Source organism: Panthera tigris, chromosome F3 (assembly GCF_018350195.1).
Source record: "Panthera tigris isolate Pti1 chromosome F3, P.tigris_Pti1_mat1.1, whole genome shotgun sequence".
In the NCBI taxonomy this organism is placed as follows: Eukaryota; Metazoa; Chordata; class Mammalia; order Carnivora; family Felidae; genus Panthera; species Panthera tigris.
The window spans coordinates 25,162,505-25,176,527 of record NC_056678.1 but is presented as its reverse complement, the minus strand read 5'-3'; the positions used below and the strand labels follow the sequence as shown (position 1 = coordinate 25,176,527).

Genomic DNA, 14,023 nt, shown 5'->3' with positions numbered 1-14,023 from the left:
GTTTCTATCATAAGTGAGCTTGAAAGCGGGTGACATGCCAGACATTCCTTCTGAAAGCTAGCTAAGGTAACGATGGAACTCAAGGCAAAAATCAACATGTCACTTGCAATTCTGTTTGGGAGGTTGCGGGTGGAGAGAGGACAGTTGTGTGGAGTGATTTACACGGCACTGTAAAAGGAAAAGTCCCTTGGGTGACTTATGACTGAGCTGCAAATAAAACAATGGACCTAGGGGACTTCCAGGGCTCAGCCTTCTCGGCCACACCCTGAGGAAATGCCCCAGTACCTTTCCGTCTCCGGAACTGGAGAACTTCTGCATGGAACCTCATCCCCACTGATATCGGGGGGCATACTCTAGATGATCGTGGATTTTCATCATATCGTCCCCCAAATCGCCAAGTGCTCATTTCCTAGGACAAAAGTCCAACGGGGGTTTGAAATCTGTGCCCCCAAAGCAAACATTTTACATCATCATCTCTGACCTCCCATAAACTGCCCAAAGAGACATGTTTCCAGAAGATGGGTCCCCCTGCAATTCTTGGGTAGTATTTCTGCCTGAAGCCCTTTAGAGCTTATGAGAACCAGCAGAGTGTTAGGACTGGACTCTGCTGTGGCTTTGTCACAGCTCATGCAGACAGCCGTGTGTTTCTAGTCCTGGGACTGAGTTTGCACATTTGAGCTGAATATCATCTTATTTATCATGTAGATTTGTTGAGATTATCTTACTTTTCGTACCAATACCATTTTTATTGAGGTATAGTTTGTATACCTAAAATAGGTAATTGATTGTGTATAATCTGACTACTTTTGACTATTGTATTTAAAAATATTTCTTTTAACCCCCAAAATGAGCCTCACGCCCCTTGCAGTCAATCTCCTACCCCTGCCAACCGCTGATACATTCTTTCCTTGTAGTTTCACCTTTTTTGGATTTCATATCAATGGAATTATATACAATTTGGTCTTTTGTTGTCTGGCTTCTCTCACCTACCACAATGCCTTGAGATTCATCCACGTTCTGTATGTGTCAGTGGTTCATTCCTTTTTATTGCTGAGTAGTATCTAATGATTTTTGTCTGGATTTGGAGAAGAAAGATTTATTTGGGTCACATGGAAAAGCAAACAGACTTTCACTGCCTTTTTGAAAAACATGTGTTGCCTGAGGTTAATTGTAAGAATTCTTTAAATCCATTTTACTTTTAATTTTCCCTGAAATATAAGATCTTCCTACCCCTTATTTAAAATGAAGTTCTAGTGGTACCTGGGTGGCTCAGTCGAGAATCTGACTCTTGATTTTGGCTCAGATCATGATCCCAGGGTCATGGGACGGAGCCCTGCATAGGGCTCTATGCTGAGCATGGAGCCTGCTTAAGATTCTCTCTCTGCCTCTCCCCCCCACTCACACCCTCGCTCTTTAAAAAAAAAAAAAAAAAAAAAAAAAAATTAACTTTTTAAAAATGAAATTCTAAATCTTAAAACATCGGACAGGAAGATCTGAATGTGAAGGAAATTTTGAGATACGCAGCAAAAATAAAAATTAACAACTTCCAAGTAAATGTTGGCAATCTGGATAGGAACCTGGAGTAGACCAAGAGTTCCATAGAAGTTTCAAATTACTATTCAATAGGGGCATCTGGGTAACTCAGTCGGTTAAGCTTCTGACTTCAGCTTGGTTTGTGAGTTCGGGCCCACGTCAGGCTCTGTGCTGACAGCTCAGAGCATGGAACCTTCTTCAGATTCTGTCTCTCCCTCTCTCTCTGCCCCTCCCCCATTCACACTCTGTCTCTCTTGCTCTCACAAATATATAAACATCAAAAATTTTTAGGAGAGTTGAAGCAAAAATCCCTTCTTATAGGATATTTATTAATTACAATAAAGGAAAACTGATGGTGCTTAGTGGTAACAATAGCAACAATTATTATAGCTTACTTGCATAGTGCATATATGTCTGATGCTTCTCTAAGCACTAGATAGGCCATTTAATTTTCCCAGTATCCCTACCAGGTAACAGTTCTATTATTATCCCCATTTTACAGATGAGGAAACTGAAGCTTAGAGAAAACTAAATAAACTATCTTGATGAGACGTGAAGCCAGAATTTGGCCCTGGGGATCTGCTGCAGAACCTCAACTTTTGACTAGTAGAGCACTACAGAAAAATCCTCAAATTGGCAAAGAGCAGTTGATATGGTCTCCGAGCATGGTAGGAGATTCGGCCAGAACAGAGGTCTCAAGCTTGAGCCAGGCAGGTTGTCGAGATGTGTGAAAAGATCCAGAATAAGGCAATGAAAAGGGGTAGGAATGGAGAAACACCAAAGTGTACTGTTCACATAAAAGAGGCTGCTGTTTGGCCTGGTGCCCAGGGCTCTGCTGCCCGTTTTCTATTCCAGGTTCAGGCGGCCTCTGGGGGTCCTTTCAGAGCTAACACGTTAGGCAAAATCAGAAATACTTGTTCAGAGTCATTGGGACTTGATTATCGATGTGGGCCAATCTGGTTGGGTTGTAATGGATGTTGACAAATAACCATTGGCTGCATTTTGAATTCATACAGTATTGTGAATTTGTCTTTTTTATGGGACTCTTTAGTCTGACCCCTAAACTCTGGAACCAGTGTGACTTTGAGCATGCTACCTGGCCTTTCTATGCCTCTGTTTTCCCATTTATCAAATGGGAAGTTAATAGTACACCTGTCCCATAGCATTGTTTCCAAGATTAAAGTGTTGTTCTGTATAAAGGATTCACATCAGCAATTACAAATGGTAGGTACTGTATATGTGTTAGCTATTATTTCTATCACTATCCAAAAGTGATAGATGAAAATATCTGTTCCAACTTTTGAGACAGAATAAACTCTGATAATCTGTACTAAAATGAAATTTGCCTTTAAAAGCCTTTATTTGCAGGGCTCTGTCACTGTTCTTTCAGGATTGTGGATTGCACAACACTGATGGGTAGAAGTGCATGGATCAGGGACTTGGGGGCATGATTTCAGCCTCTACAACATACTAGTTACTAGACAGGAAAAACTAGACAGTTACTGGTCTCCAGGACCTGAAACTAGCAGTAACTGGAGACTGTGAACTTTGAGAGAGAAGAATCTTTATGCTATTTGCGTGAATCCCAAACAGACTGGAAGAGGAGAGTAGAAGCTTGGGATGAGAACATTGGAGATTCCTTTCTATTCCTCATTTTTCTTGTTGCTGGAGATTTTAGAATAGATGGTAGCCAGTGTTCAGTGAATGGTCTCCCTCTGTGGTTCTTTGGTGCTGTATTCAGATCCTGATTATTCCCCAACACCTACCTAGTTCATGGTTCATGTTTTGTGCATAATCCTCCCAAGCTCTCCCAGCCCAAACTGGTCTCACTTATATGCATAAACTGAAATTCTTACACCTTTTGACACACAGTAACCATGTTGTATTGTTTGTTGCCTTATGTTATCTATAGGACTATCTAGAGAACATGCATTCCTTTAGCCAGTGAACAATATTCACCAGGGGGCCTTTGTAGGCCTTGATCATGAAAAGTAGGGGTGACTGTTTGGGACAGATTGTGCGTATATACTGAGCACCTACAAACCTCTGGTAATGTTTAAATCTCTAGTAGGAACCAAAGCTTTATCTTTGACAGAGGTCTCTCTGAATTATTGCCACCAGCCTCCTTAGGGATCCGGGCGATGTAGGATATACCAGGATTTGCAGTTTCCGGGACATCAGTCCCCTCACCTAACACAAGAGACTTCGATGCCTTTCACCGTGAGTCTCCGCAAACATTTCCTGTGCGCCCACGGAGAACGGTATGAGAAAAATGCTCTAAGAGGTAAAAGGAATATGAAATCCGGGTTCTCCGTTTTCTTCAGTTCCGCAGAACATTTACCGAGCTGACAGTACGCCAGCAAATGCGCGAGCTGTTAGGGATCTTGAGCGATACCCCGCCTTCATAGGGAGGCCCACCGGTCAGGTCAGCAGGTGACTTGACAGTCGCCAGCCCAGGTGATCAGGAAGTTAGGGGGCCCAGGAGAGGAGCCCGGTGATGGGGAGGGAAGGAACTAAGTGCTAGCAGAGTGGGTGGGCTGGGGGAGGCCTGCCGTACTTCAGAGCGGTTGAGGGGAGGCCAGAGGGTGGAGAGCACCCTCTCATGATGCCTGTTCTTGACGTCTTTTAGACGGGAGCCGATTGGGGTTGCCGGCTGTGAGTCGGCGCCTTGGAGAGGGGGCAGGCTGCTCGCCGTCCACCTGTGCGAATTCTGCGGCGGACCACCCCGGGAGAGAAGCAGGGCTGCGGGGCAGCGGGCGCATTCCTCCAGCGGGATCCCTGGGCCGCAGCCTCGGCACCACGCCCTCGGCCCGGGCCAGGTGTGCACCCCTCTCGCGGCGAGGGCGGGGGGAGCCCGGCGGCGGGGGTGAGCGCTCTCGCGGCGCGGTGTGCGCGGTGTGTGTTTGTCTGGCTGCTGAGGGCTGGGTCCTCCTTATTCACAGGTGAGTCACACCCTGAAACACAGGCTCTCTTCCTGTCAGGACTGAGTCAGGTAGAGGAGTCGATAAAACCACCTGATCAAGGAAAAGGAAGGCAGAGCGGAGCGCGGAGTGCAAACCAGCGAAGCGCAAACCAGCAGCCGCGAGGCGCGGGCGGCGACCCCTGTGCGGCGGACGGACGCGCGGCCCGGCCATGCGCGCGCTCTGGCTGTGCGGCTGCCTCTGCGTCGCGCTGCTCCTGCCCAACGCCCGGGCCACCTCCAGGAGGGAAGGTGAGTCGGCCTCCCGGAGGAAACGTCGCTGCCCTAGCCCTGCACACGGCGACGGCCGAGCGCACCTCCGACGATTCCCGCTGAGTCGAGAACTTCTGTAAAGCTCCCCCCTCCTCCGGCGGCTGGGGCTTCTCCAGAGACGCGGTGTAACCAAAATCTAATGTTCTATACGGCTGTCTGGTGTTAAAATGGGAGCCAGTAGGTTGTGCCAAATCAAGATTTTCCTTACTTTAAAAATGTGCCGTCTTGGTTGTTTTTTGGATCAGTGGGGCCCTGTTTGATCAGGAATATCCCGGCGTACGAATTCTTTTCCCATCACGTGTTTTCGTTGATGGAATTGTGGTGGGAATGTTTTCTGTGAGTGTGAACACCATAAAGATTGAAAAGGAGCCTCTCTAATAATCCTTCTGGAATCCTCATTTATCTTCGGGACGGAAACTGAGCCCTAGGCGTCTTAGCAGCGATTTTTGCATAATGTTACTTCTAATAGTATTCTCACATTAATTCAACAGGCATTTACTGGGTGCCTATGTCATAGATTAAAAAATATTTTTAAAAAAATCAAACAATGTTTATTTCAGAGAAAGAGGCAGAGAGTGACAGAGCATGAGCACGGGAGGGGCTGAGAGAGAGAGAGGGAGGGAGAGGCAGAATCCAAAGCAGGCTCCAGGCTCTGAGCTGTCAGCACAGAGCCCGACGCGGGGCTTGAACCCACGAACTGTGAGATCATGACCTGAAGTTGGATGCTCAACCACCTGAGCCACCCAGGCGCCCCATAGATCATTTAATCTTATCTAGGGTGTCCAAGGGCTGTCATATTGTGAGAAGTTCAGGTTGCTCACATAAACAAAACTTGCTGAGAACCTAGCAACTGTTTGCTATAGGCACGGGTCAGTTATGACAACACATAACGGGTGTTTTCCCTGTCACTTGGTTTTACTGATAATATTCGCTTGTTTAATTACCTTGAATTTTCATGTTTAGGTTACTCCCTGCACCTGATGGCATTTCAGTAATTATTTCACTAGGTCCAAGAGTCATTTTCACATATGTGAACGTGAGACAATGTTCACGCACGCACCACATTATCTTATGCTTTCCATAAATAGCTGGCTTGAATTCTATTTGAACGGCATGGATATTTTGGCATGTTTTTGAATGAATTGATACAGTTTTTTATTTCCTAAAATAATCTTGGAATTAACTTCCAACCTGTCATCCCTGATTACCATTTTAAAAGCCATTTATGAAAATAATGATGTAGGGTTAGGTTCCCTTATGGTTAACCTAGTGAGAAACATCCTAAAAGTAAGGAGAGTCTCCAAATGTTAGAATTCAAAGGAACTGCTTATGGATCAACTACTATAGCCCTTGGCTTAAAATATGAAAACATGGAACTGGATTTGCACAAAGTTATACACCAGCTATTGGCAGGGACACATCTGGCACTCAATCCAGGAGTTCTTAGGCTGGAGCTTTTGGGACCACATTGTAAAGTAATAAGGGAGCAAGTACATATGTTTTATATAATGGGTAATTTTTGAAGCAATTTTCCCATTGGCCACATCTAATGTGTTAGCATTAGATAATAGAAATAAATATGTAGGATTTTATCAGTTGGTAAATAAAACCAGACTCAAGAGGACAGACTCAAGGATAGACAAACTGTGAGTATTCTATTTAGACCAGTAAGTCAGAAGCCATGTTCAGTTTCCTTTTTTTTTTTTTAATTTTTTTTTCAACTTTTTTTTATTTATTTTGGGGACAGAGAGAGACAGAGCATGAACGGGGGAGGGGCAGAGAGAGAGGGAGACACAGAATCGGAAACAGGCTCCAGGCTCCGAGCCATCAGCGCAGAGCCTGACGCGGGGCTCGAACTCACGGACTGCGAGATCGTGACCTGGCTGAAGTCGGATGCTTAACCGACTGCGCCACCCAGGCGCCCCTGTTCAGTTTCATTTCTAGACTCTCCCCTTCCTTGGAGATAGGTTGCTTAAGATATTAGACTCCCTCCTCAAAAAGGCCTTCGTTTTGGGGTTCAATGAGATTGTGAAAAGTTTGGCGTTAGGGTAGAGCACCCATGCTTTTCTATTCACGGGCTGCTGGGATGTGGTGGAAGTTGGACTAAAATATGGGACTGGCCACTTTCCAAAGTGACCTGCATCTGTGCGCCCTGTGGGCTGCACCTATGGGAGCCTAAAGCCATGGCATTGCTTCCCGGCTGTTCCCTTGAAGGTGAAATTATGTGTTAGATGTCATCAGTGAGACTTTCACGGTTGGTCTCAGCTAAAGCACAGGTTTTAGGGTCTGCCTGATCTGGCTTCAAATTTTGGCTACTATTTTCTTATTAGTAACTATTCAGGCTCCTCAACTTCTTGGAATCTTCTTCTTCGCCTGTTAAATGGGAACAGTAGTACTCTGCAACCTTGCAGAGCTGTTGGAAGGATGACAAATTATTGTAAAGTGCTTTAAAATGCTTAGAACCATGTTTCTTTAAAAACTCTGAAGCCAACAGTCGAGATAAAAATAGTGAACTTGGATGCACAGAGATTGCTAAGCAAGATGAGGACTTCCCTTCAGGAGCGCATAGCTGGTGTGTGAGAGAATGTGGCATATAGCTCCATTGGTCTGGATCACAGTTCACACAGATCATGACTGGAGAAGGGGCAAGAAGTAGAGAAGAGTGAGACCAGAAATGTAGCCAAGAACCTGGCTGTGAAGAGCCTTATGTGCCAGGCTGCACAGCTAGGATAGTGCCTCATAGATAAAGAAAAGTTGCAGATGGCTTATATAGAAGCAGGGGTGGGCATGGCCAGATTCATGTTTTAGCAAGGTCGCTCACTGAACGCCTTAGACGGAGTTGAGCTGGGAGAGGGCAATAAATGGCCATTGCAAGTATCCAAATGAGAGATGATGAAGGCTTTCATTGTGGTGGCAGAAATAGCAAAGTGGAAACAGATTACAGAGACATTTAGAAGGTAAAGTTGGAAGAATTTGGTGATCCAATGAGTGTGTGTCAGGGATAGAAGGGGATGTCATGAGAAATAAGCAAGAGTCCAAGATGGGTCTGAGGCTTCAGGTGAGTGTGATTGGTTAGATAGTGATGCCATTAAAGGAAATGAGAACTCAAGGATCCGAATTGGGAGCAAGGTTGGATAGCGGATGAAGAGGAAGGAATGAGTTCCTATAGGGATATATTAAATCAGGGATGCCAGTGGAGATGGCCAACAGTCCTGGTGAATGGCTGGAACTGTGATCTTGAAGTTTAGAAGAACAGTTTGAAATATAAAATGGTGAGCCCAAAGGGAGAAAGCAAAGCCCTGACAATAGATGATATTACCTGGGACACAGAGGTAAGAGAAACCTCAACACTTACCAAGGAGATAGAAGAACAATGGAGAATAAGGAGGAATGGGCCTTGAGAATAGAGGAGAACATTATCAAAGAGGAATGTTTTGCTAGCCAAAGGAAGATCTACAACAATGTAGGTATAATAAATGGTATTCAGACACAAAACTATAAATATACAAAGAATGAGGATCAACGTGATACTGTTGGATTCAGCCATCAGTTATGTTTTGAAGCAATTATTCTAGAATGATGAGCTCAACATCCAAGATGATTATAGAACACTAATCTGGTTTATCTCATGGTCGGATACTGGAAGAGAGAGATGCTGTGGATCATGGAAGAGAGCCCTGGAAAGGTTTATACTCTCTCCTGGATTCTGTTAAACTGTGGAAATGGTACAGCATCATGCATACAGGTGCAGGCCTGGGTTCAAATGGTAGCTCCACTTCCTATTTGTGGGGTTTAGGCAAGCTACTTCCCCTGGTACTCAGTTTCCTGGTCTCTAAGATGAGGAAAATAAGCGGTTGTAATCATTACATACTAAAGCACTTTGCACAGTGCCTAGTAAGCACTACGTGTTCAATATTGTCATAGAACTCTCCTGCCAACGCTGAATGTCAACATACTGTCTTCTGAGTTTTAAATGGTGAACTTTTTTTAAGAGGTTCCTTTCATTAGCTCAAGAAAGGTGATGAGGAGTCCTTCTGCTCAGGCTGAAATGAACCCCAAGTTTTACCCAATGAAATAAGTGGAATTCCTGACAAGGGACTCAGAGCAGATGGAATTTCAAGATCAGATGTCGTATCATTTCTTATCCTTGCTTTTTGGCAAACACCAGATCTTATCACATACAGATTCAGCAGGCCTACTGCTCTCTAGAACATGCTCAAATTTATGATGAGCACTCCATAAGCTGCTCTCTCACTTCTTAATTGGAGACTTTCCCCATCCCCCACCAAAAAAAGGGTTTGGCCAACTTGATTATGAAACCATTTAGCAGTGTGGATGCAGTGGTCACATGGCTTTTTATGTGTAATGTAGCACATTAATTCACAAACCTAAAGTCACGTAATTTATAAAATAACTTACAAGTATTAATTTGTAAATTCACATTTTATGAAGTAATTACATTCAAACTCCACCTTTAGCAGCTAACAGACCTTTAATACAGTTTCTTCTTTGCTTCGGTTTAGGTGGCTTGAGATATAGCTCCATTTGTGTCTGCTTTTCACACTGTCATTGGAAAGTACACCATTTTCAAAACGTCTAAAAGATTTAAAGATTATCCTTCAACGCACATTGTAATCTTCACAGCATAATCATCTTGAAAGGCTTATGATTTTCGACACTCAAAATTGTGAGATAATGAACAATTATGAGGGTTGGTTCAATAGCCTAGGCTTTTTCTTACTGATAAGTATCCAATGCACTGACGGACATCATTTCAAATTGACATGTCTTCCCCAAATATTTTAAAATTAAAAGTAATTGAAAAAGATTTTGAAAAGACTTAAATGTGACCTGCCCCCCCCCCCAGAAAAATAAAACCTCCCACCTTATTATGTTCAAGTGTGTGCAATAAATAGGAGTATGGATTTGAATTGGGGGTGTAAGCTGGAAACACCTATGAAGACTTAAATTCTGGGTCCTGAACTGGGGGCAGCCATCAGTTTAGCTCCACTGGTAAAGGAGCTGAGGAAGAATGTTGGTTTGTGATCAATGTTTATGGGAAAGTCAGGAGCATGAAATTAAGTTGTTGAGGCAATCTTGGGAATACTTTTCCCATTTAAGCTCTTAGTGGGCTCAAGTATATTGACTTTTTTTTTTTTTTTTTTTTTTTTTTACACCCTAGAGAAATTTCCAAGGACAAGACTTGGATCATTACAGACCAGTGTAGAAATAGGAGTGCCATAGATTCTGGAACTCTAATTTAGTCACAAATTAGGCCTAGCAGATTACTGAATCATTACTGGGCTGTGCTCTAATATAACCCCCAGGTACATGATGTAATATTTGAATTATATTCAAAGCCAAAAGCTAAGTCTTTTCTGTGTCTGTGGGTGACTATGTCTGTATAGGTGCCTGCCCAACAGTCATGTGCTTCCTTATGTCACGATTAGGAAAGAAAAGAATGGTTCTTCTTCCATCACTGGTCAATGTAAGGGCTCTAGCCTTTCCCTTCTGCTGTATCAGAGGAGAGGTGGAGATCAGTTGGGTAAAGGTCTATGTATCCTAGACTTCTTCAGGCTTGGCAACCATTTACAAAATGCCAGCTGTTTCTTTTCCAGATTTTATTTTTATTCATTTTGTGAATATTCACAGTCTAGAAAAAATTAAATCGCAGCCAAATCATTTCCCACACTGATTTAAACATTGGAAAAGTTATTCACATCTCTAGCTGCACTCATTTGGGGCATTTCTTATAAAAAGTTCTGCATGTTTCCATACTTTTTTCTCTTATTACAGCATCATGGTATTTACTTAATTTTTACTAATTTTTTTAATGTTTATTTTTTTGTGAGAAAGAGAATGAGCGGGGGAGAAGCAGAGACAGGGAAACACAGAATCCAAAGCAGTCTCCAGGCTCTGAGCTGTCAGCACAGAGCGCAGTGAGGGGCTCGAATTCAAGAACCACAAGATCACAAACTGAGCCACCCAGGCACCCCAGCATCATGGTATTTAAATGAGAATGGTCCTTAGAGGTTCTCTACAAAAGCCTCTCCTTTTGTAGGTGAGAAAAATGATACCCAGCCGGCAAAGGAACTGTGTGAATTCTCAGTTACATCAGAGCTGGGTTAGCACATATGTAATCCTCCTTCATAGATAGGAAAATTGAGGCACAGAAAAGTTATTTCCTTGACCAGAGCCATGCACTTAGTAAAAGGACCAGATTTCAGTTGCTAGTTTAATATTTCTAATTCTTATCAAAAATTTTCATTTCAATTAATTTTCACACTTGGTGGAATCTTGATTAGAAGAATATCCCTATGTCTCTAGTAGGGGCATCTGTGTCCTGGCTATTTTCAAGTCTTTATTTGTATATGTGACTCCCTATGGTGGCCTTTCTTTTAAAAATGTCAGGGAACCACAGGTTAAGACCAAGCACAAACTCTAGTTGGTGGGGCACTGACAAAAGAACAGATTTTAAATGACTAAGTTTTCTCTTTCTCTTTTATTCTTTTTTTGTTCAACTCTGTTGTCAGATTGTCATGCAGGTTGGAATTGACTAGGTGGCTCAGTTAAAAAAAAAATAGGACAGTTGAGGGGTAGGGATAAGCCTTTTTTTTTTTTTTTTTTTTTACCGTTGTTCAATGACTGTTGACATTATGATTCTATACATGCATATTTATGTCCCGAGGCTATTTTTCTCCCCCTGTTGGAGTCTGTTGGTATAAGTTTTAGAGACTTTCAGGATCAGGACAGTTTCATGGCCAGAACATTGTAAGCTTTGCATGTACTTACTATTTCAAATCATCACCCATTTTGCTTTTGGTAAATGGGGATTCTGAATGTTGAAAGGTCATTTCTCATAGCAGATAGACCGGTCTACTTTGCAATAGCACCAGGTCCAACAGTAACCCAAAGCTTCTGCTCTTGCCTCGCGGAGCCAGGGGTGGGGGGCTGTTGTACACAGGGGGAGGGGACGTTCACATGCTGAAGCCACAGCTGACCTGCCATGGGAAGTGACAGTGCAGTAGCAGCACATTTGTTCAGCTGAGATACAAGACACATTGCACCTGCTCCCTGGTGGAGGCTTCATGGCCCAGTCTGTGATCTTCGTTACTTCTTTTGATGGAGGTATAAAAAGTGGTTGGTCCCCTAAGAGACGTTAACTTAATTCATTCTTCTGACATTAAGCAGTACAGTTTTAATTTACTGTTTTCAGATGGATTTTTTTCAGAAAAGAATCTCTAAGGAAGCTTCTATAAATGCACTTCATACATATTTTCCCAACACTGTAAATGCACATGAATTACCATTTTGTTCTTTTGTCCAAACTGAGAACTGCTGTGGTGCACAGTAAGCATATGCATACCTAACCGGGTTCAGCGTTGTGAAGGGATGTAGAGACAGAAGAATCTATGGCTAATTTCCTTGTACAGAAGTATATTGTTCACGAAAGCAATGCAAGGTTTAGAAAGGAATTATTTGGTAACTTTTTAAAGGAGCCAGCAAACTGAAATGATTGAAAAACCATATTTAATATGTATACTCTGAAAAGCATTTTCAGTACAAATCAGAATTTCCTTTTTAGCTTTTCTTTACCCAGACTCCTTATACACATTTTTTTTTTTCTTTTGGTCCTCATTGCTTCAGATGTCACCTCTAGCTGTCCTGAGCACTCTACTGTTGTTTATTTCAGTTGATTCTTAAGAGGGCAGAGGATACCTTTTGTTGAGTCATATGGAAATGCTCAATGAATACTGTACTCTGTAGTCAAATATGCTTTCCATATTGATGTTTTTCTTTATAGATGATTTCTTAGAAATACAGAAAATTGCTATATATGGGGGCAGAAGAGTGTGGGTTTACATAGCAGTATTGGATATTTGCATATGGAATCTTTACCACGCACACTCACTGAGCCTCCATACTGAGGCTGACACTTGTGGTCTCGGAGTAGAGCCCTTATAGGTGGCAGGTGCAAGGAAAGGGGAGACTCCTCTGTATCTCATGTCCTAATCTCCTCTTCTCTTTCACCTTTGAACTCAGACTGAGCCTCCTCCTGTACCCTGAACTCCTTTGCTAGTTAGATGAAAATTGGTGCCCCCAACCTCCCTGTTGGCTGGGATGTTCTTTCCCTCTCCCTGCTGTCTGCCTGGACCCTAGTGGGGGATTAGGGGGAAGACATCTCCAGGTGTGGTCTCCTGGTGTATGCCTTACCAGGTGGAGTATCTGCGGTCCATGTGTGCCGTTTCCACATCTAGGTTGTAGTAGAATATGCTATGAACTCAGTGAAACTAGGTGACTCCTTTTAGGTCATAATCATTCCAAAGGAAAATGTGGTGACCTGAGTTTGACTCTTGATGACTTTGGACTATTAAGAGTTCAAAAAATTGGTCCATAATTCTAACATCCCAAATTGCCCATGTGATTAGAACACCTGAAGTGTTCCTCTCCTTAGGGCACTTCTTGGTGCAGACTTACACCTGCCTGGGCATTTACATACCCTGAGAAGCAAACAGTCAGGCAGGATACACATCAGTGGTTCTGGCTCTGTTGGCTTAAAAGGCAGCTGTGAAAAATATGAGAGGAAAAAACTGAGTTCAATTAAAAGACTCTTCGTGAGGGAAGTGCCATTTTGGTTTTTTATTTTAATTAGAAGACATATTGTGACATGCCTTAAAAAGATAAAACTGGAAGCAGACATTCACACATTAATCCACAACATTTCAAGATTAAGCGAAGAAATGTTCAGACTTTGTTTCAAAGTATTCACCCAACCTGAGAAACATATTAAATCTTGGAAAGAAAAATCTCATGTAGGAGGCTTTAAAACTAGAAAATACTTAAGAGCATTTTCATCATCACATGTAAGTACAATATGGTAAAAATACCGTGTCATGTTGAGCATTTCAGGTTTGGAGACTTTGATTTTTGCAAATAGGAGGATAGCTACCAGTGCCTTTGGTATCTACCTCACTGATAGATGTCAGATTGATCTTGCTTTGGACTTCATATGTAATGTTCAATTTGAATATGTGTAAAAATAACAAATAATACATTAGAATAGATTGCTATTTAAAGGACACTTTCAAAGTGCCTGGATGGCTCAGTTGGTTAGGTGTCCAACTCTTGATTTTGGCTCAGGTCTTGATCTCAGGGTGATGGGATTGAGCCCCACGTTGGGCTCCATGCTGAACATAGAGGTTGCTTGAGATTCTCTCTCTCCCCCACCCCCTCTGTCCCTCTCCTTTGCCCACATAT

General features: G+C 42.8%; 1 protein-coding gene across 2 annotated transcripts in view; it reads left to right on the top strand.

Moving 5' to 3' along the window:
* Positions 1 to 4,331: 4,331 nt before the first annotated feature.
* The window catches only part of LAMC2 (laminin subunit gamma 2), a 57,340-nt gene continuing 47,648 nt past the window's right edge, over positions 4,332 to 14,023 (top strand). Inside the window, exons 1-2 of one of the 2 annotated variants that reach the window (XM_042976364.1) lie at positions 4,332 to 4,352; positions 4,476 to 4,744. In XM_042976364.1, coding sequence (XP_042832298.1) covers positions 4,666 to 4,744 — 79 coding nt within the window. In that variant the 5' untranslated portion in view covers positions 4,332 to 4,352; positions 4,476 to 4,665. The other variant, XM_042976365.1, reaches the window with a different exon arrangement.